Raw genomic sequence first — 27,260 nt, forward strand, 5'->3', positions numbered from 1 at the left:
TTACAAGTGCCTGAATGAGAAAGGACTGGCAGAGGTGCAGGAAACTCGAGGGCAAGCGACTGGACATGGCGGAGTGGTGGGTGTGCAGGGAGGGGCGGGCCGAAGGGCCCGTTTCCCTGCTGTCCCGGCCCACCAGCCGGCCCTCACCATGATGGTGTGTTCCGGAAACTTCTGCCGGACGTCCTTGACAAACTCCACAAAGTGCTCAGAGTATCCGTTGGCAACGTCGAGGCAGATGTAGCGGATGTCAGGAACCGACTCCAGCACCGAGCACAGGCGCTCAAAGTCATTGGTGCCCATCCCAGCACTGACTGCCACACTCTGGGGAGAGACGGAGGGGGAGAGAGGGAGGGGGAGAGAGGGGGGGGGAGGGGGAGAGAGGGGGGAGAGGGAGGGAGGGGGAGAGAGGGGGGGGAGGGGGTGAGAGGGGGGAGGGAGGGAGGGGGAGAGAGAGGGAGGGGGGGGAGAGGGGGGGAGGGAGAGAGGGGGAGGGGGGAGAGAGGGGGAGGGGGAGAGAGGGGGAGGGGGAGAGAGGGGGAGGGGGAGAGAGGGAGGGGGAGAGAGGGAGGGGAGAGAGGGAGGGGGAGAGAGGGGGAGGGGGAGAGAGGGGGAGGGGGAGAGAGAGGGAGGGGAGAGAGAGGGAGGGGAAGAGAGGGGGAGGGGGAGAGAGGGAGGGGGAGAGAGAGGGAGGGGAGAGAGAGGGAGGGGAGAGAGAGGGAGGGGAGAGAGGGAGGGGAGAGAGGGAGGGGGAGAGCGGGGGAGAGGGGGAGAGAGGGAGGGGGAGAGGGAGGGGAGAGAGGGAGGGGGAGAGGGTGAGGGGAAGAGAGTCTGATCGTGTTATGCCCCAAGTACTCGTCCACCTCCTCCACCTCCCTCTCCCCTTTCCCCTCCCTTCTTCGCCCCACCCGTCCCCTCCCCCCCCTCTCCCACGCCCCCCTCCCCAGATCTCTCTCCACTCCTCCTGCCTCCACATATTCCTCTCCCATCCCTCCCTTCCCCCTGTCCCATCACCAATCTCCGCATCCTCAACCCCCCCTGTATCGCCCCCCCAGGTCCCCCTCTCCCCAGCCCTCCCCATCCCCCCTCAACTGTGCCCCTCCCCCTTCTCCTGTCTCACCTCTGCTCCCATAACCCCACCCACCCTCCTTCCCACCCCCCTCCCTCGCCCATTCCCCCACCCACCTCATCCCCCCTTTCCTCCCCCTCTCTCACAGACCTGCAAACAGTCGGGGTTGGAGGAAGCAAAGTCTTTCCATTCTTCCAGTGAGTAGTGTTTGTGGATGGCAGTGAACAGCGAGAACTGTGGGGGAGAGAGGGAAGGGGAGAGAGCGAGCAGGGAGAGAGAGGGAGGGGGAGAGAGAGGGAGGGGGGGAGAGAGGGAGGGGGAGAGAGGGAGGGGGAGAGAGAGGGAGGGGGAGAGAGGGAGGGGGAGAGAGGGAGGGGGAGAGAGGGAGGGGGAGAGAGGGAGGGGGAGAGAGGGAGGGGGAGAGAGGGAGGGGGGAGAGAGGGAGGGGGAGAGAGGGAGGGGGAGAGAGGGAGGGGGAGAGAGGGAGGGGGAGAGAGGGAGGGGGGAGAGAGGGAGGGGGAGAGAGGGAGGGGGAGAGAGGGAGGGGGAGAGAGGGAGGGGAGAGAGGGAGGGGGAGAGAGGGAGGGGGAGAGAGGGAGGGGGAGAGAGGGAGGGGGAGAGAGGGAGGGGGAGAGAGGGAGGGGGAGAGAGGGAGGGGGAGAGAGGGAGAGGGGAGAGAGGGAGAGGGGGGGAGGGAGAGGGGGGGAGGGGGGGAGAGGGAGGGGGAGAGAGGGAGGGGGGAGAGAGGGAGGGGGAGAGAGGGAGGGGGAGAGAGGGGAGGGGGGAGAGAGGGGAGGGGGAGAGAGGGAGGGGGAGAGAGGGAGGGGGGAGAGAGGGAGGGGGGAGGGGGAGAGAGGGAGGGGGAGAGAGGGGAGGGGGAGAGAGGGGAGGGGGAGAGAGGGGAGGGGGAGAGAGGGGAGGGGGAGAGAGGGGAGGGGGAGAGAGGGGAGGGGGAGAGAGGGGAGGGAGAGAGAGGGGAGGGGGAGAGGGAGAGAGGGGGAGAGAGGGGAGGGGGAGAGAGGGAGGGGGGAGAGAGGGAGGGGGGGAGAACAGCAGGGAGAGGGAGGGAGGGGGAGAGGAGCAGGGTTGGATCAGTGTGGTTCCAGACACAGACACACAGCCAAGGAGCCACAGTATCGGCCGTCCTCCTGTTTTGTACTCACCCCTGGAAACGCCACGCCACCCCCCAATAATACACGTCAGTCCCACAGCGCAGAAACAGGCCCTTCGGCCCAACTTGCCCACACTGACCAACATGTCCCGTCTACACTGCCTGCGTTTGGCCCGCATCCCTCTAAACCCGTCCTGTCCATGTACCTGTCCAGGTGTCTTTTAAATGCTGTTATAGTACCTGCCTCTTATACCCCCTCCAGCAGCTCGTTCCATACACCCACCACCCTCCCTATGAAGAGGTTGCCCCTCAGGTTCCTGTTAATACTTCCCCCCCTCACCTTAATATGTCCTATGTTGAAAGACTGGAGCGACTAGGCTTGTATACACTGGAATTTAGAAGGATGAGAAGGGATCTTATCGAAACGCATAAGCTCTTAAGGATAGCGGAGTCAGGGGGTATGGGGAGAAGGCAGGAACGGGGTACTGATTGAGAATGATCAGCCATGATCACATTGAATGGTGGTGCTGGCTCGAAGGGCCGAATAGCCTACTCCTGCACCTATTGTCTATTGTCTATCTCGGAGAAAACCCACGCAAGTCACGGGGAGAACGTACAAACTCCGTACAGACAGCACCCGTGATCGGGATGGAACCCGGGTCTCCGGCGCTGCATTCGCTGTAAGGCAGCAACTCTACCGCTGCGCCACCGTGCAGCCCTCTGCAGAGTGCAGGGGCAGCCCGTACAGCGAGCATCTCCTCGCCTACCTTGGCCAGTGCTTTTGCCATGTCGAACGTCCCCACCGTGTCCATGTTAGCCGCGATGATGGGAATACCGCTGTACGTTCCCTTGGAGTTACGGAACACAAATTCCCGCTTTAAATCCACCTGTGGGAGGGGGGGTTAGGGGGGGAAGCGTGGGGAGGGGAGGGGAGGGATCGCAACAAGAGAACACAACAGGAATTTAGTTGAGGAAGGAATTGCAGACGCCTGTTTAAACCAAAGATGGACACAAAATGCTGGAGTAACTCAGCGGGACGGGCAGCATCTCTGGAGAGAAGGAATGGGTGACGTTTCGGGTCGGGTCCCTTGGATTTAGATACACAGCGCGGAAACAGGCCCTTCGCCCCACCGGGTCCGCGCCGACCAGCGATCCCCGCACATTAACACTATCCTACACCCACTAGGGACAATTTTTTACATTTACCCAGTCAATTAACCTACAAACCTGTACGTCTTTGGAGTGTGGGAGGAAACCGAAGATCTCGGAGAAAACCCACGCAGGTCACGGGGAGAACGTACAAACTCCGTACAGACGGCGCCCGTAGTCAGGATCGAACCTGAGTCTCTGGCGCTGCATTCGCTGTAAGGCAGCAACTCTACCGCTGCGCCACCGTGCTGCCATTAGTCATAGACCCTTAGTCATAGATCACTTTCAGTTTAGTTTATTGTCACGTTATTGTCACTGAGGAACAATGAAAGACAAAATGCGATTACAATCGAGCCATTTACAGTGAAAAGATACGTGATAAGGGAATAGACAATAGGTCAGGAGGAGGCCATTCGGCCCTTCGAGCCAGCACCGCCATTCAATGTGATCATGGCTGATCATTCTCAATCAGTACCCCGTTCCTGCCTTCTCCCCATACCCCCTGACTCCGCTATCCTTAAGAGCTCTATCTAGCTCTCTCTTGAATGCATTCGAAGAATTGGCCTCCACTGCCTTCTGAGGCAGAGAATTCCACAGATTTACAACTCTCTGACTGAAAACGTTTTTCCTCAACTCCGTTCTAAATGGCTTACCCCTTATTCTTAAACTGTACGACGGAATAACGTTTAGTGCAGGGAAAAGCCAGCAAAGTCCGATCAAAGATAGTCCGAGGGTCTCCGATGAGGTAGATGGTAGTTCAGGACTGCTCTCTGGTTGTGGTAGGATGGTTCAGTTGCCTGATAACAGCTGGGAAGAAACTGCCCCTGAATCTGGAGGTGTGCGTTTTCACACTTCTGTACCTTTTGTCTGATGGGAGGGGGGGGTGGGGGGAAGGGGAGAAGAGAGACTGGCCAGTGTGCGACAGTCCCTTCGGCCCAACTTGCCCACACTGGCCAACATGTCCCATCTACACTTGTCCCAACTGCCTGCGTTTGGTCCAAATCACTCCATACCTGTCTTATCCATGTACCTGTCTGTTTCTTAAATGTTGGGATAGTTCCTGCCTAAACTACCTCCTCTGGCAGCTCGTTCAATACAACCACCACCCTTTATGTGAAAAAGCTTTCGCTCGGGTCCCTATTAAATCTTTTCCCCTTCACCTGAAACCGATGTCCTCTGGTCCTCGATTCCCCTACACTGGGCAAGAGACTATGCATTTGCCAGATCTATTCCTCTCATGATTTTATACATTATTACAAGATCCTCCTGCGCTCCAGGGAATAGAGTTCCAGCCTGCTCAACCTCTCCCTGTAGCTCACACCCTCTAGTCCTGGAAACATCCTTGTAAATCTTCTCTGTACCCTGTCCAGCTTGATAACATCTTTGCTATGGCTAAGTGTGCTCGGCACATCCCCAACGACTCTCAAAGCATTTTAAATGGGATCCATCACACCAAAACCAACCTCCCTTCCATTGACTCCATCTGCACCTCACACTGCCCTCGGCAAGTCCTCTCACCAACTAGAGGGCGATCCTGACCCACCATCTTTAATCAGACTTCACCTTGCACTAAAATGGTAATTCCCTTTATCATGTATCTGTAAACTGTGGACGGCTTGATTGTAATCATGTATTGTCTTTTCGCTGACTGGTTAGCACACAACAAACGACCTCCTCTCCCCCAACCCAGAACGGGCAGGGAAACACCCCATTGACCTTCACGGAAGCCAGCTTCCAGAAACATCCGGAAACGGCGGCAAGGAGACAGGCGGAGCGCGGTTTCCCGGACTGGGACACAAGGACGGACCGGCGTGCAGCTGAATCGGCCGCTCTGGCGGTCGGCGGAATCTTCTGGAGGGGCTGGTGATGACCTGATGTGGCGGCCACCGTGCCCCTTCCTCCTGAGGCATTCTGGGAAGGCGGAGGGACGCCAAGCGTGCGTTATACCTCGCTGCGGCTTTTCAGCGTGCTGCGCTTGGGCCGCAGCAAGACATCCTTGAAGTCGAGCTTGATGTCGTTGTCTATTCGTGGCATCTTGGTTTGGCCCTTTGCAGGCTTTGGCTTTGGAGGGACAAAATGGCTTCCCCTTCTTCTACTTCTTTCCCCTCCGCCTTCTCCTCCTCGTCGTCACGTGACCGGGTGGCGACCGTTGGGGGGCTGCGGCCACGTGATGGCCGCGGTGGGGTGGGGGTGGTGGTCTCGAGCCGCCTTCCACACTGGGCCTGCGCGTCACCGTCACCGCCGCCGCCGCCGCTGGATGATGGGGGTAAACGGCGCGAGTACGCATGCGCCCCGACGTCACCCACCGGCCAACCACAGCCCGCGCCGCGCACGCCGGGAGATGTAGTCCCTTCCGCCCGCCCGTCCGCCGCCATGTTAGAGGAGCGTACGTCGGACAACAACTCCCAGAACCGCGCGCAACTGGCCAATGTCACTCACCCGCCAACCAGCGCCCGTCCGCCGCTGCCCCGCGACGCACGCCGGGAGATGTAGTCCCCTTCCCCCCCGCCCGTCCGCCGCCATGTTAGAGGAGCGTACGTTGGACAACAACTCCCAGAACCGCGCGCGACGGGCCAATGTCACTCACCCGCCAACCAGCGCCCGTCTTCCGCCGCCCCGCGACGCACGCCGGGAGATATAGTCCCAACTCCCCCCCCATGTTGGAGGAGCGAATTCGGACTACAACTCCCAGAACCGCGCCCTACTGGCTAATGTCACTCAAACGCCAACCAGCGCTCGTCCGCTGCCGCCCCTGCGACGCGCGGTGCACGCCGGGAGATGTAGTCCCTAATCCCCCATGTTAGAGGAGCTAAATCGGACTACAACTCCCTGAACTGCGCGCGACTGGCCAATGTCACTCACCCGCCAACCAGCGCCCGTCCGCCACCACCCCCGCGACGCGCGGTGCACGGCGGGAGATGTAGTCCTATTCCCCCACCGCCGCCATGTTAGAGCAGCGCCCGTAAACTACAACCTCCACAGAGCCGCTCGCGAACGCCCAATGTCCCTCCAGACCGAACACTTTTCGGACCGGGGACTAACAATCGGGACTGAATTTGTTTTTGTTTTTTTACTGGAAGTTGTTTCCACAACGGTCGGTGTGGAGACAGTGAACTCCGTCGGGCAGGGAGAGGGCGAGGGCGAGGGTGAGGGGGTCCGGGCCAGCGCGACGCGACCCCGGATGTGATTGAGCGGCGGCGGCGGCGGCGGCGGGTGGAGAGGATCGAGGATGCTGATCAAAGTGAAGGTGATGGCGGCGCCCCCCCCCCCACCCACAGACACACACAGCCCCCCCCCCACCCACCCTCTCCCGGTGCGCGCCCTCCTGCATCCCGCCCGCCCGCGGGGGCGCGGAGAGAAAGGAGGTGCGCATCCCCCTTTCCCCGGTGCGCGTTCCCCTCTCTGTCCGCTAGTGCGCGCCCCCCCATCCACGGCGAGTACGCGCCCCCTCTCCTTGCGGGTGAGCGACCCCCCCCCCACCCCACCCCACCCCGCTGTCCCGCAGAGAGTGGGGGTGGTGGGGGAAGAGCGCACCCCACATTCCCCAGTGCGGGTAAACGCACCCCCTCGCAACCCCTCTCCGCCATCTGTCTCCCCCCCCCCAGTTATGCACTTCACCCCCCAACCCCAACCCCCCCCAGTTATGCACTTCACCCCCCAACCCCAACCCCAACCCCCCCCAGTTATGCACTTCACCCCCCAACCCCAACCCCAACCCCCCCCAGTTATGCACTTCACCCCCCAACCCCAACCCCCCCCAGTTATGCACTTCACCCCCCAACCCCAACCCCCCCCAGTTATGCACTTCACCCCCCCCAGTTATGCACTTCACACCCCCCCCCAACCCCAACCCCCCCCAGTTATGCACTTCACCCCTTCCCCCCACCCCAGTTATGCACTTCACCCCTTCCCCCCACCCCAGTTATGCACTTCACCCCTTCCCCCCACCCCAGTTATGCACTTCACCCCTTCCCCCCACCCCGGTTATGCACTTCACCCCCCCCCCTTAGGTATGTCCCGCAACCCGCCTCCGCCATCTGCGCCCCCCCCCCCCACCCCAGTTATGCACTTCACCCCTTCCCACCCCCTTATGGACTTCACCCCTTCCCACCCCCTCATGCACTTCACCCCTTCTCTCCACGCCTCTGGTTATGCACTTCACCCCTTTCCCCACCCCCCCCCCCCAATGGGTACATGTCCCATCTCGCACTGCCCTCAACCCCCCCCCCCCCAGTGGGGACGCACTCCATACCCCCCCCTGGTATGTCCCCATTACCCTCTTCCCCCTGGACACCCAGACTTTTCAACCCTTCCCTCAAATACCCTCCCCCACGTAACTGTCTATCATCAAACAACTACCACTCACCCAGCATTCTCTGCCTCAGAAAGACCATCCCCCAGCTAACAAGGATCTATTCTACATTTTCCTTGATCTCCATTACCTTTGCCCTGTTTTCACACCTTCACTCTTTCTTATCTATCTTCTTCCCCCCCTGACGTCAGTCTGAACAAGGGTCTCAAGGGCCACAGTTTAAGAATAAGGGGTCGGCCATTTAGAACGGAGACGAGGAAAAACTTTTTCAGTCAGAGAGTTGTGAATCTGTGGAATTCTCTGCCTCAGAAGGCAGTGGAGGCCAATTTTCTGAATGCATTCAAGAGAGAGCTGGATAGAGCTCTTAAGGATAGCGGAGTCAGGGGGTATGGGGAGAAGGCAGGAACGGGGTACTGATTGAGAATGATCAGCCGTGATCACATTGAATGGTGGTGCTGGCTCGAAGGGCCGAATGGCCTCCTCCTGTACCTATTTATTCACAAAATGCTGGAGTAACTCAGCAGGTCAGGCAGCATCTCGGGAGGGAAGGAATGGGCGACGTTTCGGGTCGAGACCCTTCTTCAGACATCTCGACCTGAAACGTCGCCCATTCCTTCTCTCCCGAGATGCTGCCTGACCTGCTGAGTTAGTCCAGCATTTTGTGAATAAATACCTTTGATTTGTACCAGCATCTGTAGTTATTTTCTTATACTGTACCTATTGTCTATTGAAACGTCACCCATTCTTTCTTTCCAGAGATACTACCTGTCCCACTGAGTTACTCCAACATTTTGTGTCTTTGTTAATACGATACATGATTGCAATCAGGCCGCCCACAATGTACAGATACAGGAAAAAAGGGGAATAACGTTTGTATGGTTCTTTATTGTCACATGTACTGAGGTACAGTGAACATATATTGTGAATGTACCCATTCCCATACACATTACAATGAAGAAAATGCTCCTTGATGATAGAACTTTGGCTCGAAAAGATCGTTTACACGTTCCCTCCAACTACCATTCTACATTGGTGTCCTTACAAGTGGTTATGTCATTTGGTTAACCTTTTCTCAAACTGAGTCCACCAGCTATTTTCGCCAATATTTGTTCAAGAACTTATGATGAGTGTTTGATGTCAATGGGCTTTTATTCGCTGGACTAGTGAAAGGCCCGGATAGAATGGATGTGGAGAGGAAGTTTCCGTTATTGGGAGTCTGGGACCAGAGGTCATAGCCTCAGAATTAAAGGATGTTCCTTTAGGAAGGTGATGAGAAGGGATTTTTTTAGTCAGGGGGTGGAATTCTTTGCCACAAACGGCTGTGGAGACCAAGTCAATGGATATTTTTAAAGCCGAGATAGATAGATTCCCGATTAGTACAGGTGTCAGGGGTTACGGGGAGAAGGCAGGAGAATGGGGTTAGGAGGGAGAGATAGATCTGTCATGATTGAATGGTGGGGTGGACTCGATGGGTCGAATAGCCTCATTCTTGCTTTTCCTTTTCAGACGCTGACTGGGAAGGAGATTGAGATCGACATTGAGCCCACGGACAAGGTGAGCCAGATCTTGGCCTTCCGTCGTAAGGACCAGAACCGCTGGAAGCCATTCGGCCTTTTACCTCTGCCTTCCCCCATGTTCATAAGTTCCAGGAGCAGAATTTGGCCATTTAATCGTGGCTGATCTACCTTTCCCTCTCAACCCCATTCTCCTGCCTTCTCCCCATAACCCCTGACACCCGCACTAATCCAGAACCTATCTCTGCCTTAAAAATACCCACTGACTTGGCCTCAACAGCCTTCTGTGGCAATTAATTCCACAGATTCACCACCCTCTGACTAAAGAAATTCCTCCTCATCTCCTTCCTAATGGCATGTCCTTTTATTCTGAGCCCTCTGGTCCTAGACTCTCCCACTAGTGGAAACATCCTCTCCACATCCACTCTCAGAATTAAAGAACGTTCCTTTGGGAAGGAGACGAGGAGGAATTACTTTAGTCAGAGGGAGGTAAATCTGGGGAACTCACTGCCACAGAAGGCCGTGGATATTTTAGATTTTTAGATTTAGATTTAGATTTAGAGATACAGCGCGGAAACAGGCCCTTCGGCCCACCGAGTCCGAGCCGCCCAGCGATCCCCGCACATTAACACTATCCTACACACACTAGGGACATTTTTTACATATTACCCAGTCAATTAACCTACATACCTGTACGTCTTTGGAGTGTGGGAGGAAACCGAAGATCTCGGAGAAAACCCAAGCAGGTCACGGGGAGAACGTACAAACTCCGTACAGACGGCGCCCGTAGTCAGGATCGAACCTGAGTCTCCGGCGCTGCATTCGCTGTAAGGCAGCAATTCTACTGCTGCGCCATCGTGCCGCCGGTGGAAATCTGTGGAACTCACTGCCACAGAAGGCCGTGGATATTTTAAAGACCGAGATAAATAGATTCTTGACTTGTACGGGTGTCAGGGGTTATGGGGCGAAGGCAGGAGAACAGTGTTGGGAGGGAAAGATAGATCAGGCTAATTCTGCTCTTATCACTTATAAACTCACCACCCTATGTGTGTAAACAAAAAAGAAAAGAAAAAAAAGTAGGCCTTCGGGTTAAATCTCCCCCTCGCCTTAAACCTATGTCCTCTGCTTCTCGATTCCCCTATTCTGGGCAAGAGACTCTGTGTATCTACCCGATCTATTCCTTTCATGATTTTGTACACCTTTATAAGATTGCCCCACATCCTCCTGTGCTCCAAGGAATAGCCTGTTCAACCGAGCTGTTCCCAAACCAGACTGTGATGTTGCCGGACAGGATGCTCTCTACAGCCCCAGAGTAGAAGCATTGAAGGATCCTCAGAGACACTCTGAATTTCTGGAGAGAAGGAATGGGTGACGTTTCGGATCGAGATCGAGTCTAAAGAAGGGTCTCAATCCAAAGCGTCACCCATTCCTTCTCCCCAGAGATGCTGCCTGCCCCTCCGAGTTACTCCAGCCTTTTGTGTCTAGCATCGGTTCCTACTTGTGCAATTTTACTGAAGCTATTTAGCCTACAAATCTGTTTAGACAATAGACAATAGGTGCAGGAGGAGGCCATTTGGCCCTTCGAGCCATTCAATGTGATCATGGCTGATCATTCTCAATCAGTACCCCGTTCCTGCCTTCTCCCCATACCCCCTGACTCCGCTATCCTTAAGAGCTCTATCTAGCTCTCTCTTGAATGCATTCAGAGAATTGGCCTCCACTGCCTTCTGAGGCAGAGAATTCCACAGATTCACAACTCTCTGACTGAAAAAGTTTTTCCTCATCTCAGTTCTAAATGGCCGACCCCTTATTCTTAAACTGTGGCCCGTTGTTCTGGACTTCCCCCAACATTGGGAACCTGTTTCCTGCCTCTAACGTGTCCAACCCCTTAATAATCGTATACGTTTCGATAAGATCTCTCATCCTTCTAAATTCCAGTGTATACAAGCCTAGTCGTTCCAGTCTTTCAACATATGACAGTCCCGCCATTCCGGGAATTAACCTAAAACCTACGCTGCACGCCCTCAATAGCAAGAATATCCTTCCTCAAATTTGGAGACCAAAACTGCACACAGTACTCCAGGTGCGGTCTCACTAGGGCCCTATACAACTGCAGAAGGACCTCTTTGTTCCTATACTCAACTCCTCTTGTTATGAAGGCCAACATTCCATTGGCTTTCTTCACTGCCTGCTGTACCTGCATGCTTCCTTTCAGTGACTGATGCACTAGGACACCCAGATCTCGTTGTACATCCCCTTTTCCTAACTTGACACCATTCAGATAATACTCTGCCTTCTTATTCTTACCACCAAAGTGGATAACCCCACACTTATCCACATCAAACTGCATCTGCCATGCATCTGCCCACTCACACAACCTGTCCAAGTCACCTGTCCAAGAAGGCAGGAGAATGAGGTTGCGAAGGAGAGATGGATCAGCCATGGTTGAATGGCGGAGAAGACTTCATAAGGTCATAAGTGATAGGTGCAGAATTTAGGCCAGTCGGCCCATCGAGTCTACTCCGCCATTCAATCATGGCTGATCTATCTCTCCCTCCCAACCCCATTCTCCTGCCTTCTCCCCGTAACCCCTGACACCCGCACTAATCAAGAATCTATCCACCCCTGCCTGAAAAATATCCACTGATTCGGCCTCCACAGCCTTATGTGGCAGAGAATCCCACAGATTCACCGTCCCCTGGCTGAAGAAGTTCCCCCTCATCTCCTTCCTGAAGGAACGTCCTTTAATTCTGAGGCTGTGCCCTCTGGTCCCAGACTCTCCCACTAGTGGAAACGTCCTCCCCACATCCCTCGGTGTATGGAGGTGACTTGTGACCTCTCTGTTTCTCCATCCCCCCCCCCCACACCCCCCCTTCGCAACCCTCCCCTCTCTCCCACTCCCCTCCCCTCTTTCCCCCCCCCCCACACCCCCTCCTTCTGTCCGGGCAGGTGGAGAGGATCAAAGAGCGCGTGGAGGAGAAAGAGGGGATCCCCCCACAACAGCAGCGCCTCATCTACAGCGGCAAACAGATGTGAGTGAGGGGGGGAGGGGAGGAAGTTGGGGGGAAGGGGGAGAGATTTGTGGAGGGGGGGAGGAGAAGGGGGAGAGATTTGTGGGGGGAGGAGATGTGGAGGGGGTGAGGTGTGGGATGTTCGGTGGGGGTTTATATACAGAATAACAGATCCCTTGGCAGCACGGTGGTGCAGCGGTAGAGTTACTGCCTTACAGCGCCAGAGACCCGGGTTCCATCCTGACTTTGTGTGTCGTCTTTACGGAGTTTGTACCTTCTCCCCATGACCGCGTGGGTTTTCTCTGGGTGCTCTGGTTTCCACCCACACTCCAAAGATGTGCAGGTTAATTGGCTTCTGTAAAAAAATTGTAAATCGCCCCTAGTGTGTGTAGGATAGTGCTAATGTGCAGGTTGATCGCCGGGCGGCACGGACTCGGTGGGCCGAAAGGCCTGTTTCCATGCTGTATCCCTAAAGTATCCATTGCATAAGTCCAGAACCAGGGGCCACAGTTTAAGAATAAGGGGTATGCCATTTAGAACGGAGATGAGGAAAAACTTTTTCAGTCAGAGTTGTGAATCTGTGGAATTCTCTGCCTCAGAAGGCAGTGGTGGTCAATTATATCATATCATATCATATCATATATATACAGCCGGAAACAGGCCTTTTCGGCCCTCCAAGTCCGTGCCGCCCAGTGATCCCCGTACATTAACACTATCCTACACACACTAGGGACAATTTTTACATTTACCCAGCCAATTAACCTACATACCTGTACGTCTCTGAATGCATTCAAGAGAGAGCTAGATAGAGCTCTTAAGGATAGTGGAGTCAGGAGGTATGTGGAAAAGGCAGGAACGGGTACTGATTGAGAATGATCAGCCACATTCACATTGAATGGCGGTGCTGGCTCGAAGGGCCGAATGGCCTCCTCCTGCACCTATTGTCTATTGTCTAAGTATCGTCCAGAGGACATAGGTTTAAGGTGAGGGGGGGGGTGGGGAAGATTTAATATGAACCGGAGGCGTAACGATTTCACGGAAGGGTGGGTGGTATACGGAACGAGCTGCCGGAAGAGGTAGTTGAGGCATGAACTATCCCAACATTTAAGAAACATTTGGACGGGTACATGGATAGGACAGGTGTGGAGGGATTATGGGCCAAACGCAGGCAGGTGGGACTAGTATAAATGGGGCATGTTGGTCGGTGTGGGCAAGTTGGGCCGAAGGGCCTGTTTCCACAATGTATCTCCAAAGTAAAAGCTCGGCGGTGGGACAAGATGGACCTCGATTAACACCCCTCCTTCTCCCCCCCCCCCCCCTCCCCCTTCCCACCTCAGGAACGATGAGAAGACAGCAGCAGACTACAAGATACAAGGCGGCTCTGTACTGCATCTGGTCCTGGCCTTGAGAGGAGGGTGTCTATGACCGACATTGAACACCGTGCCGTGGAGAGGAGGGGAGGGGGGAGGTAACCCATCCCCCAACCGGCACACCCCTCCCTCCCTCCCTTCCTCTCCGCTCAACCCCACTCGCCAGGATAAGCAGCGTCTGCCGGCGTTTACTACCATTCTTCATTCAGTCGATGTGCGTTGACGTTTATTTCCCCCCCTCACCGCGTTATATACACGCGCGCCCACCTCTTTCTCTTCCCCCCTCCCTCTCTTCCCCTCTCCCCCCCCCCCCAGAGAGCCTTGGAGCGTGTTCAGCTTCATCCCTGATCCCATCTCCCGCAACCCCCCCCCCATCAGAATGCACAGGGAGGTTTGTTAAGGGGGGGTGGGCAGTTGTGTTTTCACCTCGGGTCAAGAGAAACCAAACATTAAACTGACTGTGTTGTGCTTCCTTGATTCTGCCATCTTGTTGCTTTTCATTCAATGGCAGTCGGCGGGCGGCAGGCACGGTGGCGCAGCGGTAGAGTTGCTGCCTTGCAGCGAATGCAGTGCCGGAGACCCGGGTTCCATCCCGACTACGGGCGCTGTCTGCACGGAGTTTGTACGTTCTTCGTGGGTTTTCTCCGAGATCTTCCGTTTCCTCCCACACTCCAAAGACGTACAGGCTTGTAGGTTAATTGGCTTGGTAAATGTACAAATTGTCCCTAGTGGGTGTAGGATAGTGTTAATGTGCGGGGATCGCTGGTCAATAGACAATGGGTGCAGGAGTAGGCCATTCGGCCCTTCGAGCCAGCACCACCATTCAATGCGATCATGACTGATCATTCTCAATCAGTACCCCGTTCCTGCCTTCTTCTCCCCCATACCCCCTGACTCCGCTATCCTTAAGAGCTCTATCTAGCTCTCTCTTGAATGCATTCAGAGAATTGGCCTCCACTGCCTTCTGAGGCAGTGAATTCCAACGAATTGGACGCGGACCCGGTGGGCCGAAAGGGCCTGTTTCCGTGCTGTATCACTAAACTAAGTCAACAGCGCTTATTATTGTCGCATATGTTCATTGTTAACACGGGGAAATTATTTTCTTTTGATGTTTATTTTTTTAATTTTTAATTTAATTAATTACAGTGCATTATAACGACAACAGTAAACCCCATCCCTCCCCTTCCCTACATAATCATGAAAACAAACAAACAAAAACAAACAAATAAATAAATTAAAATAATTTTTTTTTAAAAACATGACCACAATGTGGCAAAAAAGACAACAGGACAAAAACATGAGGCGAGGTGATTTTCACAAGTCAAATATTTCAGTATTTTCACTGCTGGATTCAAAGATGGTTCAAAAGCGTGTGGCATTGGCGGCACGGTAGCGCAGCGGTAGAGTTGCTGCTTTACAGCGAATGCAGCGCCGGAGTCTCAGGTTCGATCCCGACTACGGGTGCTGCACTGTACGGAGTTTGTACGTTCTCCCCGTGACCTGCGTGGGTTTTCTCCGAGATCTTCGGTTTCCTCCCACACTCCAAAGACGTGCAGGTATGTAGGTTAATTGGCTGGGTAAAATGTAAAAATTGTCCCTAGTGGGTGTAGGATAGTGTTAATGTACGGGGATCACTGGGCGGCACGGACTTGGAGGGCCGAAAAGGCCTGTTTCCGGCTGTATATATATGATATGATATGATATTGAGGGGATAGTTTTACTTGTCCTTAATTTGCTGCAGCACTGGGTTCCATATGTTGAAGAACTTTTGAGGGTTGCCAGACAATTCATATCTCAGCCTCTCTACGTGTAAGATGCCCATTAATTCTCTAAACCAAGTCTCAAACTGAGGAGCAGAGTCTGATTTCCATAGAATACCCGAATAGAGCAGTTTCAGGGTCCGGAGTTAAAGTGACGTTTAAAACAGTAGAGTACCATTGAAATAAAGGACACCACAGTTGTGAAGTTTTGGACAAGTCCAAAAGTGGTGAGCGAGTGTACCCTCAGCGGTCTTGCATCTATTACACAAAGGTGAGAGATCAGGAAAGATTTTATGCAGCTTAACCTTAGAGTAGTGTAACCAGTGTATAACCTTGAATTGAATCAGTTGTAGCCTAGAATTAATAGAACAGGATTTTATACTTTTCAGTACTACCTTCCAGACATCGTCATCAATTTCAATGTTAAGGTCTTCTTCCCAGGTTTGTTTTATTTTTAAAGTAGATTTATCTAGTTTGTTTGAAAAGATACCTACAAAAGATGAGATTAGGTTCTTTGCTTCCGGGGGACCCAGCAACATTTTGGACAACGAGTCGTCTTCGGGCAGGGACTCAAAAAGCGATTTGTTTTGTCGAACATAATTTCTCAGCTGTAAGTACCTGAAGAATTGATTTGGATTTCAAAATTTTAACTAAAATAATGGTGGCTAGACTAAATAAGTGTATAGAATCCATCATCCATACGGATCAGACCGGGTTCATCCCCAATAGGTTCTCTTTCTTTAATGTTAGAAGAGTAACGAATATTATGTATCACAAATTCGACAGTTCTTCCAAACAAGCCTTTCTGTGCTCAGACGCAGAAAAAGCTTTCGATCAGGTTGAGTGGGGATATTTACTCAGAGTGCTGTAAGAGTTTGGTCTTGGTGCCTCTTTTATTTCCTGGGTATGTCTTATATATGCTCATCCCACCGCTTCCATACTCACAAACCAGGATAGGTCACCCCCTTTGCCCTTCAGAGGGGTACGCGACAGGGCTGCCCCCTCTCGCCGCTCCTCTTTGCGTTAGCCATTGAGCCACTGGCAATCGGCATAAGAGGGCATGCGCTTATAAAACCAATAATACTGGGTGGGGTGGAACAGAAGATTTCGCTTTATGCGGATGATATTGCCATCTTTGTATCTGACTCTGAACATTCTGTCCCTTACCTATTCCAGCTTATTAATTCCTTTGGCGAGGTCTCAGGTTACACTATAAACTGGCAGAAGGGTGAACTTATATCGTTAACAGCAGAACTAGACCCAGTATTCTTAGCCAACATGCAGTTTAAAACAAATCCGGACAGTATAAAATATCTGGGCATTAAAATATCTATACGAGAGTATGAATTGTGCATTTTAGAAAAAAAAGAGTATTCTCTGTCTGTGGGATGCTGTATCCTCCAAATGTCAACTAGATTGGTGGAGGAGATGAGATTTTTCAAAACCGTGGATGCATTCGAAGGGCTACACATTTTATTTGATGACTTATCCAGGTGCCAGTCGAGGATTGTGTTATGGTTCCCTGCAACAATCACATTCGTATTAGAAAGTTCAGGTAGCTTATCAAAGATTTTGCGGAAGAAAGCTGCATCATCAATATTCGGACCATAAATGTTAAGCAGTGTTACATGAACAGAGTAAAGGTACCCAGTTACTATGAGGAATCGACCGTTCGGGTCACTTACTGTAGAAATATGTCTGAAATCTATGTTTTTCTTAACCATAATTGCCACCCCGCGGGCTTTGCTAGAAAATGTGGATTGAAATATCTGATCTGCCCATCTACAGCGCAACTGTCTGCCCCAATGTTCTAATGTGAGTTTCTTGGAGGAACACAAGGTCGGCAGATAAAGACCTAAGGTGTGAAAACACCTTAGCTCGTTTAATTGGGTGGCCCATGCCGCGGACATTCCAGCTCACCATGGTAACCCTCCCACGCACAGTCCCCGCAAGGGTATGGAAGTCCCCGCGGCCGAGCCGCACCGGGCGCTGAAACATCCCGCGGCCGAGCCGGGCGACGGAAGGCCCCGCGGCCGAGCCGTGCGCAGCTAAGTCCCGTGGCCGAGCCGCGCCGTGCGATGCTAGGCCCCGTGGCCGAGCCGCACCGGGCACCGCTAAGTACAGCGGCCGAGCCGCACCAGCGATGTTAGGCCCCGCGGCCGAGCCGCGCCGGCCGATGTTAAGTCCAGCGGCCGAGCCGTGCCGTGCGATGCTAGGCCCCGTGGCCGAGGCGCACCGGGCACCGCTAAGTCCAGCGGCCGAGCCGCACCAGCGATGAAAAGTCCCGCGGCCGAGCCGCACCGGGCGATGTTAGGCCCCGCGGCCAAGCCGCACCGGGCGATGGAAGGTCCCGCGGCCAAGCCGCACCGGGCGATGTTAAGTCCAGCGGCCGAGCCGCACCAGCGATGAAAAGTCCCCCGGCCGAGCCGCGCCGGGCGATGTTAGGCCCCGCGGCCGAGCCGTGCCGGGCGATGTTGCGCCCCGCGGCTGAGCCGCACCGGGCACTGTTAAGTCCAGCGGCCAAGCCGCACCGGACGATGTTAAGTCCAGCGGCCGAGCCGCACCGGACGATGTTAAGTCCAGCGGCTGAGCCGCACTGGGCGATGGAAGGCCCCGCGGCCGAGCCGCACCCCGCGCCGTGAGGAAGAGACCTAAAAGAGAAAGGTTTCCCCCACACCACACCCCCCCACCCACACCACCACCCCCCACACATATACAAAAAAAACCCAAAAAAAACCCATCCCAACACCGACACACAACAAAAAAAAAGGAAAAAAGACGAACAGACTGCTAGCGAGCCGCAGCCGTTAGGCGCCGCCATTTCCGCCACTGGGGCGAGGTGAGGAGGAATTTCTTTAGTCACAGGCTGGTGAATCTTATCGAAACGTATAAGATTATTAAGGGGTTGGACACGTTAGAGGCAGGAAACATGTTCCCAATGTTGGGGGAGTCCAGAACCAGGGGCCACAGTTTAAGAATAAGGGGTAGGCCATTTAGAACGGAGACGAGGAAAAACCTTTTCAATCAGAGAGTTGTGAATCTGTGGAATTCTCTGCCTCAGAAGGCAGTGGGGGCCAATTCTCTGAATGCAATCAAGAGAGAGCTAGATAGAGCTCTTAAGGATAGCGGAGTCAGGGGGTATGGGGAGAAGGCAGGAGCGGGGTACTGATTGAGAATGATCAGCCATGATCACATTGAATGGCGCTGCTGGCTCAAAGGGCCGAATTACCTACTCCTGCACCTATTGTCTATTGTCTATTGAATCTGTGGAATTCATTGCCACAGAAGGCTGTGGAGGCCAAATCGATGGATATTTTTGGCAGTGATGGATAGATTATTGATTAGTACGGGTGTCAAGTGTTATGGGGAGAAGGCAAGAGATGGGGTCAGGAGGGAGAGATAGACCAGCCAAATGGCCTAATTCTGCTACTATCACTTATGGATTTAAGCAAACACAGTGAAATTGTTTTCTTACAAACAGTTATAGAGTGACAGAGTCTATATATATCAGCCCTTCGGCCTGACTTTCCCATGCTGACCAACATGTCCCATCTACACCAGTCCCACCTGCCTGCGTTTGGCCCATACCCCTCTTAACCTGTCTAAACGTTTCTTAAACGTTGCGATAGTACCTGCCTCAACTACCTCCTCTGGCATTTATTCACAAAATGCTGGAGTAACTCAGCAGGTCGGGCAGCACCTCAAGAGAGAAGGAATGGGTGACGTTTCGGGTCGAGACCCTTCTTCAGACTGATGTCAGGGGGGCGGGACAAAGGAAAGATATGGGTGGAGACAGGAAGGTAGAGGAAGATCTGGGAAGGGGGAGGGGAAGAGAGGGACAGAGGAACTATCTAAAGTTGGAGAAGTCGATGTTCATACCACTGGGTTGCAAGCTGCCCAGGCGAAATATAAGTTGCTGTTCCTCCAATTTCCAGTGGGCCTCACTATGGCACTGGAGGAGGCCCATGACAGAAAGGTCAGACTGGGAATGGGAGGGGGAGTTGAAGTGCTCAGCCACCGGGAGATCAGTTTGGCCAACGGGACCGAGCGCAGGTGTTGAGCGAAGGGATCGCCGAGCCTGCGTTTGGTTTCGCCGATGTAAATAAGTTGACATCTGGAGCAGCGGATGCAATAGATGAGGTTGGAGGAGGTGCAGGTGAACCTCTGTCTCACCGAGACAGAGAGATGTCCTCATTCTTCAGGAAATGGGGCTTCGCCTCTTCCATTATAGATGAGGCTCTCACTAGGGTCTCTTCTACATCCCGCAGCTCCGCTCTTGCTCCCCCTCCCCCCACTCGTAACAAGGACAGAATCCCCCTCGTTCCCACCTTCCACCCCACCAGCCAGCGTATCCAACAAATCATCCGCCAACATTTCTGTCACCTACAACGGGACCCCACCACTGGCCATATCTTCCCATCCCCTCCCCTATCTGCGTTCCACAGAGACCGTTCCCTCCGTAACTCCCTGGTCTACTCGTCCCTTCCTACCCAAACCACCCCATCCCCGGGCACTTTCCCCTGCAACCGCACGAGATGCAACACCTGTCCCTTTACCTCCCCCCTCAACTCCATCCAAGGACCCAAACAGTCTTTCCAGGTGAGACAGAGATTCACCTGCACCTCCTCCAACCTCATCTATTGCATCCGCTGCTCCTGTGCTCCAAGGAATAGAGTCCCAGCCTACTCTGCAAGGTCTTTTAAACAATCCTTTACCAAGATGGCTACTTCACACCAGTCTAGGCTGCCCACACTGTACCAAGATGGACGCACACCCTCTCCAGAGAATGGACGTCTCCCCTCACCAAGGTGGCCACCGCAAGTGTTTGACGCCAAAGCTTTCGCTTCACCAAGATGGCGGCACAGAAACAATGCATTTGCGCAGTCGCTCAAACACTCACACCCCCCCCACATCGTCCTCCACAAAGATGGCCGCGCCTACCATCGACGCGCTCGGCGGTGCTCGGCTCCTTTGCAAAGATGGCCACCCCCACCATCGACGTGCTCGGCTCATGTACAACGATGGCTGCCCCCACCATTGACACACCCGGCGGTGCTCGCCTCCTTTACAAAGATGGCCGCCCCAACCATCGACGCGCTCGGCGGTGCTCGGCTCCTTTGCAAAGATGGCCACCCCCACCATCAACGCGCTCGGCTCATGTACAACGATGGCCGCCCCCACCATTGACACACCCGGCGGTGCTCGCCTCCTTTACAAAGATGGCCGCCCCCACCATCGACGCGTTTGGCGGGGCTCGGCTCCTTTACAAAGATGGCCACCCCCACCATCGACGCGCCCGGCGGGGCTCGCCTCCTTTACAAAGATAGCCGCCCCCACCATCAACGCGCTCGGCTCCTTTACAAAAATGGCCGCCCCCACCATTGACGCGTCCGGCGGGGCTCCCCTCCTTTACAAAGATGGCCGCCCCGCCATTGACACGCTCGGCGGGGCTCGCCTCCTTTGTAAAGATGGCTGCCCCACCATTGACACGCTTGGCATGGCTCGGCTCCTTTGTAAAGATGGCTGCCACACCATTGACGCGCTCGTTGGGGCTCCGCTCCTTTACAAAGATGGCCGCCCCACCGTCGATACGGCAGGAGGGGCTCGGCTCCTTTACGAAGATGGCCGCCCCTGCCATTGACATGCCGGGCGGAGCTCGGCTCCTTTGTAAAGATGGCCATAACGGACCAGCGCACGCGTACGGCTGCCCCAATCCTGGACCAAGATGGCCGCCGCCGCCGCCGCCGCCGCCTGCTGCTGTCGCGCGGCTGGTGCTCGCCCTCCTTCACCAAGATGGCCGCCACCGCCTGCTGTTGACGCGGGGCTGGTGCTCGCCCTCCTTCACCAAGATGGCCGCGGCGGACGGACAGACGGACGGACCGGGTTCCGGCGGCGGATCGGCGGGGGGACGGACCGCTATCGGCGGGGAGCAGCGCGGCGCGGCGCGGCATGGAGCGGAGGAAGGAGCCCGGGGGGCCGGGACCGCCATCAGCACCAGGACCAGCCCCAGGACCAGCCCGGGCCGACGGCGCCACCTTGGCCTATTGCCGCCGGCTCGGCCAGACCCTGGAGCGCGGCTTCGAGGGGGAGGAAGAGAAGGGTGGGGAGCAGTTGGCCTCAGTACCGTCCGGGGGGGGGGGGGGGGGAGAGGGAGAGGTGGGAGGGAGAGGTTGTGGTGGTGGTGGGGTCACAGTGGGCCCTGGCCCCCTGGAGGGAGAGGTGGGGGGGGTGAGAGGGAGAGGGAGAGGTGGTGGTGATGGGGTCACAGTGGGCCCTGGCCCCCTGGAGGGAGAGGTGGGGGGGGTGAGAGGGAGAGGTGGTGGTGATGGGGTCACAGTGGGCCCTGGCCCCCTGGAGGGAGAGAGGGGGGGGTGAGAGGGAGAGTGAGGGAGGAGGTGGTGGTGATGGGGCAACAGTGGGCCCTGCCCCCCTGGAGGGAAGGGGGGAGAGAGAGGTGGGCCACAGTGGGCCCTGTCTCTCTAGAGGGAGAGGGAGGGGTGGGTGTCATGTTGGCCTCAGTTCCGCTGGAGGGAGAGGTGGTGGTGATGGGGTCACAGTGGGCCCCATCTCTCTGGAGCGAGAGAGGGGGAGGGGGGGAGAGAGAGAGAGAGAGAGGTAGTGGTGGTGGTGGGTCTAGTCCCTCTGGAGGGAGAGGGAGTGAGTGAGGGAGCGGGTGGGTGTCATGTTGGCCTCAGTACCGCCGGGGGAGGGGAGAGGAAGAGGAAGCGAGGATGAGTGAGGGAGGGAGTGAGTGAGAGATGGAGAGGTGGTGGTGGGGTCAGAGTTGGCCTCAGTAGCCCTGGTGAGGGAGGGGGGGGGGGGGGGGGAAGGAGAGGGAGCAGGAATAGGGAGAGAGAATGAGGGGACAAGGAGGTGGGGGTCACGTTGCCCCGAGGGTCAGGGGAGTGTACGTCTTTGGAGTGTGGGAGAAAACACGCACAGTCACAGGGAGAACGTACAAACTCCGCACGGACAGCACCCGCGGTCGGGATGGAACCCGGGTCCCTGGCACTGTGAGGCAGCAGCTCTACCCGCTGTGCCACCGTGCCGCCCTTCGTTCCGTCCACGACTGGCCGTTGGTGGGCCGTGATCACCCTGCTGTAGGAAGCATGTGGTTAAGGATGTTACCCCAGCACTTTGTGTCTCATCTTAAACGAAGTGAAGGCATGGGGACGCAGCGGGTAGAACTGCCGCCTCACAGCGCCAGAGACCCCCCGGGTTCCATCCTGACCACGGGCGCTGTCTGTACGGAGTCTGTACGTTCTCCCGTGTGACTGGGTGCGCTTTCTCTGGTTTCGTCCCACACTCCAAAGACGTACAGGTTTGTAGGTCAATTGGCTTGGTACGAATGCAAAGTGTCCCTCGTGTGTGTGTGTGTGTGTAGGGTTAGTGCAAGTGTGCGGGGATCGCTGGTCGGCAAGGGCCGAAGGGCCTGTTTCCCCGCTGTGTCTCTAAAGTAAATATACAGAACAACAGGGCTTTGTTTCGTACGTGTGTACACATGTTCACGTTGGCTTGACATAAATGTAGATTGGGCTGAGGGTATGCTGGTGTGCGAGGATCACTTTGCGTTCGTACCGAGCCAATTAACCGACAAAACCTGTGCGTCTTTGGAGTGTGGGAGGAAACCGGAGACCGCACACGCAGGTCACGGGGAGAACGTACAAACTCCGTACAGACAGCGCCCGTGGTCAGGATGGAACCCGGGTCGCTGGCGCTGTGAGGCAGCGGCTCTACCCGCTGCGTCCCCATGCCTTCACTTATAAACAATAGACAATGTCTATTGGCCCTTCGGCCCCTCGAGCCTGTACGCACCGCCATTCAATGTGATCATGGCTGATCATTCTCAATCAGTACCCTTGTTCCTGACTTCTCCCCATACCCCCTGACTCCGCTATCCTTAAGAGCTCTATCTAGCTCTCTCTTGAATGCATTCAGAGAATTGGCCTCCACTGCCTTCTGAGGCAGAGAATTGCACAGATTCACAACTCTCTGACTGAAAACGTTTTTCCTCATCTCAGTTCTAAATGGCCGACCCCTTATTCTTAAACTGTGGCCCCTGGTTCTGGACTCCCCCAACATTGGGAACATGTTTCCTGCCTCTAACGTGTCCAACCCCTTAATAATCTTATACGTTTCGATAGGATCGCCTCTCATCCTTCTAAATTCCAGTGTGTACAAGCCTAGTCGCTCCAATCTTTCAACATATGACAGTCCCGCCATTCCGGGAATTAACATAGTAATTAACTTCGTTTAAGATTAGACACAAAGTGCTGGAGTAACATCCTTAATGACATCCTTCCTATAGCAGGGCGATCACGGTCCATCAAAGGGCCAGTCGTGGACCAAACGAAGGCCGGCACGGTGGCACAGCGGGTAGAGCTGCTGCCTCACAGCGCCAGAGACCCGGGTTCCATCCTGACCTTGATCCAGACCTCAGTCTGAAGAAGGGTCTCGACCCGAAACGTCACCCATTCCTTCTCTCCCGAGATGCTGCCCAACCCGCTGAGTTACTCCAGCTTTTTGTGAATAAATACCTTTGATTTGTACCAGCATCTGCAGTTGATTTCTTACACTGACTGCGGGCGCTGTCTGTACGGAGTTTGCATGTTCTCCCTGCGACTGCGCGTGCTTTCTCCCACACTCCAAAGACGTACACCACCCCCTGCCCCTCGGGGCAACGTGATCCCCCCCACCCCCTTGTCCCCTCATTCTGGGGATCGCAGGTCGGCGCGGTCTCGGCGGGCCAAAGGGCCTCTTTGGGCACTGTATCTCTAAACAGAACTAAACTGAGGACTGGGCCGGGCTGGACTGAACTCTCTCCTCCCGCTCTCCCGCAGGGCTGTTCCTGACCAACGTTTTGGAGGAGATTGAAGGCGAGGAGCTGCTGCTATGCACGGACCCCAGCGCCAGCGTGTTCCTGGAGCGTTTGGTGGAGCAGTGCGACGGGCCGCCCCTGTGCCGGGTGCTGTCGGCGCTGGCGCCGCTGCAGGGGGCGCTAGCGGTGGACCGGTGCGGCTCGCACGTGCTGCAGTCGGCGCTGCGGAGGGCGGCGGGGCTGTGGGGCGAGGCCGGGGGCCGCGGGGCGCTGGCCGGGCTGGTGGTGCGGCTGAGCGGCGCGGCCCGGGACGAGTTCACGCAGCTCGCCCGCGACGTGTACGGTAGCTTCCACCTGCGCTCCCTCCTCCACGTGCTGGCCGGGACCCTTCCCCCCGCCGCCGGCAGCCATCGGGACAACCCTCGGAACAGGCAGCCCCATGGTGAGTGAGGTGGGAGAACCGTCCTTCCAAACCCTTCGCCCTGCCCCAATAGACAACAGACAACAGACAATAGACAACAGACAATAGACAACAGACAACAGACAATAGACAACAGACAATAGACAACAGACAAAAGACAATAGGTGCAGGAGGAGGCCATTCGGCCCTTCGAGCCAGCACCGCCATTCAATGTGATCATGGCTGATCATTCTCAATCAGTACCCCCGTTCCTGCCTTCTCCCCATACCCCCTGACTCCGCTATCCTTAAGAGCTCTATCTAGCTCTCTCTTGAATGCATTCAGAGAATTGGCCTCCACTGCCTTCTGAGGCAGAGAATTCCACAGATTCACAACTCTAACTGAAAAAGTTTTTCCTCATCTCCCCCTTATTCTTAAACTGTGGCCCCTTGTTCTGGATTCCCCCCAACATTGGGAACATGTTTCCTGCCTCTAACCTGTCCAACCCCTTAATAATCTTATACGCTTCGATAAGATCCCCTCTCGTCCTTCTAAATTCCAGCGTATACAAGCCCAGCCGCTCCAGTCTTTCAACATACGACAATCCCGCCATTCCGGGAATTAACCCAGTAAACCTACGCTGCACGCCCTCAATAGCAAGGACGTCCTTCCTCAAATTTGGAGACCAAAACTGCACACAGTACTCAAGGTGCGGTCTCACTAGGGCCCTGTACAACTGCACACAGTACTCCAGGTGCGGTCTCACTAGGGCCCTGTACAACTGCACACAGTACTCCAGGTGCGGTCTCACTAGGGCCCTGTACAACTGCACACAGTACTCCAGGTGCGGTCTCACTAGGGCCCTGTACAACTGCACACAGTACTCCAGGTGCGGTCTCACTAGGGCCCTGTACAACTGCACACAGTACTCCAGGTGCGGTCTCACTAGGGCCTGTACAACTGCAGAAGGACCTCTTACTCCTATACTCCTATTCTCCGCTATTAAGCCCTCCGGTCCCCAAATGAGACGCTGGTCAGGGCCGGCGTGTGCGTTATGGTGCTGGGTTTCGTGTACATCGTACTGACAGGGTGTGATCTGTATGCAGGGCCAGACCACAGTGCAGGGCAAGCCGTGGACTTCGACGCGCCTGAGGATTTTCTGCAGGAACTACGTCACTTCACCCAACTGCTGAAGGAGAACCTCACAGGTTAGTGGTTAGTTTTCCCTCCCCCCCCCCACCCATTTTTTTCCTTCCCAGTTCAGTCTAGTTTATTGTCACGTGCACCGAGGGACAGTGAAAAGCCTTCGTTGCGTGCCAGCCAGTCGGCGGGCGGCAGCGGTCGAGTTGCCGCCTTACAGCGAGCGCAGCGCCGGAGGCCCGGGTTCCATCCCCACTACGGGCGCTGTCTGTCTGCACGGAGTTTGCACGTTCTCCCCGTGACCTGCGTGGGCCTTCTCCTCCGAGATCTCCGGTTTCCCTCCCGCACTCCAAAGGACGGGAGGAGATCTTATCGAAACGTATAATACTATTAAGGGGTTGGACACGTTAGAGGCAGGAAACATGTTCCCAATGTTGGGGGAGTCCAGAACCAGGGGCCACAGTTTAAGAATAAGGGGTCGGCCATTTAGAACGGAGACGAGGAAAAACCTTTTCACCCAGAGAGTTGTGAATCTGTGGAATTCTCTGCCTCAGAAGGCTGTGGAGGCCAATTCTCTGAATGCTTTCAAGAGAGAGCTAAAGAGAGCTCTTAAGGATAGCGGAGTCAGGGGGTATGGGGAGAAGGCAGGAACGGGGTACTGATTGAGAATGATCAGCCATGATCGCATTGAATTGCGGTGCTGGCTCGAAGGGCCGAATGGCCTCCTCCTGCACCTATTGTCTATTGTAAAGACGTGCAGGTTTGTAGGTTAATTGGCTTGGTGAATGTAAAAATTGTCCCTGGTGGGTCCAGGATAGTGTGTTAGTGTGTGGGGATCGCTGGTCGGCACGGACCTGGTGGGCCGAAGGGCCTGTTTCCACGCTGTGTCTCTAAACTAAACTAAACAATACACGATTACAATCGAGCCATTCACGGTGTATAAGGGAATAACACTCAGTGTGAGTGAGGTAAAGCCAGCAGAGTCCGATCATGGTTAAAGCGAGAAATGTTGCTGAAGGAATAGAGATTTAAGAGTGTGGAGCGATTGTAATATGTGCTTGTAGATCTGCTTCTGTGGCCAGCATGCTAATGGCCGCCTGGGCTGGGCACCATCTTGGAGGCAGGCCCAAGTTGTGCGAGTCTTGTCGAGTCGACCGTATCCGTTGTTCAAGATGTGGACTCATACACATCGGCGAGATCAAACGTCGACTGGGCGTTCACCCACTCAACCCACCCACCCACACACACACACACCCACCCACCCACACACACACACACACACACACACCCACACACACCCACCCACACACACCACCCCACACACACCCACCCACACACACACACACACAACCACCCACCCACACCCACACACACACACACACACCCACCCACCCTCACACACACACACACACACACACACACACACACACACAACCACCCACCCACACACACACACACCCACCCACCCACACACACACACAACCACCCACCCACACACACACACACCCACCCACCCAAACACTCACCCACCCACACACACACACACACCACCCTCACACACACACACACCCACCCAAACACTCACCCCCTCAATCACCCACCTGCCCAC

At 55.2% G+C, this 27,260-nt stretch overlaps 3 protein-coding genes across 3 annotated transcripts in view; 2 read left to right on the forward strand and 1 right to left on the reverse strand.

Moving 5' to 3' along the window:
* LOC144601276 (GMP reductase 2-like) lies at positions 1 to 5,604 on the reverse strand. Its single transcript, XM_078413302.1, has 4 exons — positions 5,274 to 5,604; positions 2,945 to 3,064; positions 1,217 to 1,300; positions 1 to 321 (listed from the first exon to the last, which is right to left on the reverse strand). The coding sequence occupies exons 1-4, from the start codon at positions 5,358 to 5,360 to the stop codon at positions 1 to 3; spliced, it is 612 nt and encodes a 203-aa protein (XP_078269428.1). The 5' UTR covers positions 5,361 to 5,604.
* A 702-nt stretch (positions 5,605 to 6,306) lies between these two features.
* LOC144601062 (ubiquitin-like protein NEDD8) lies at positions 6,307 to 14,001 on the forward strand. Its single transcript, XM_078412992.1, has 4 exons — positions 6,307 to 6,573; positions 9,145 to 9,192; positions 12,102 to 12,184; positions 13,501 to 14,001. The coding sequence occupies exons 1-4, from the start codon at positions 6,556 to 6,558 to the stop codon at positions 13,586 to 13,588; spliced, it is 237 nt and encodes a 78-aa protein (XP_078269118.1). The 5' UTR covers positions 6,307 to 6,555; the 3' UTR covers positions 13,589 to 14,001.
* Positions 14,002 to 21,179: 7,178 nt separating this feature from the next.
* Positions 21,180 to 27,260, forward strand: part of nop9 (NOP9 nucleolar protein) — a 15,671-nt gene continuing 9,590 nt past the window's right edge. Inside the window, 3 exon segments of the mRNA XM_078413306.1 lie at positions 21,180 to 21,393; positions 24,134 to 24,553; positions 25,618 to 25,719. Of these exon segments, the coding sequence (XP_078269432.1) occupies positions 21,243 to 21,393; positions 24,134 to 24,553; positions 25,618 to 25,719 (673 nt within the window). The 5' untranslated portion in view covers positions 21,180 to 21,242.

Source organism: Rhinoraja longicauda, chromosome 16 (assembly GCF_053455715.1).
Source record: "Rhinoraja longicauda isolate Sanriku21f chromosome 16, sRhiLon1.1, whole genome shotgun sequence".
NCBI classification, from domain to species: domain Eukaryota; kingdom Metazoa; phylum Chordata; class Chondrichthyes; order Rajiformes; family Arhynchobatidae; genus Rhinoraja; species Rhinoraja longicauda.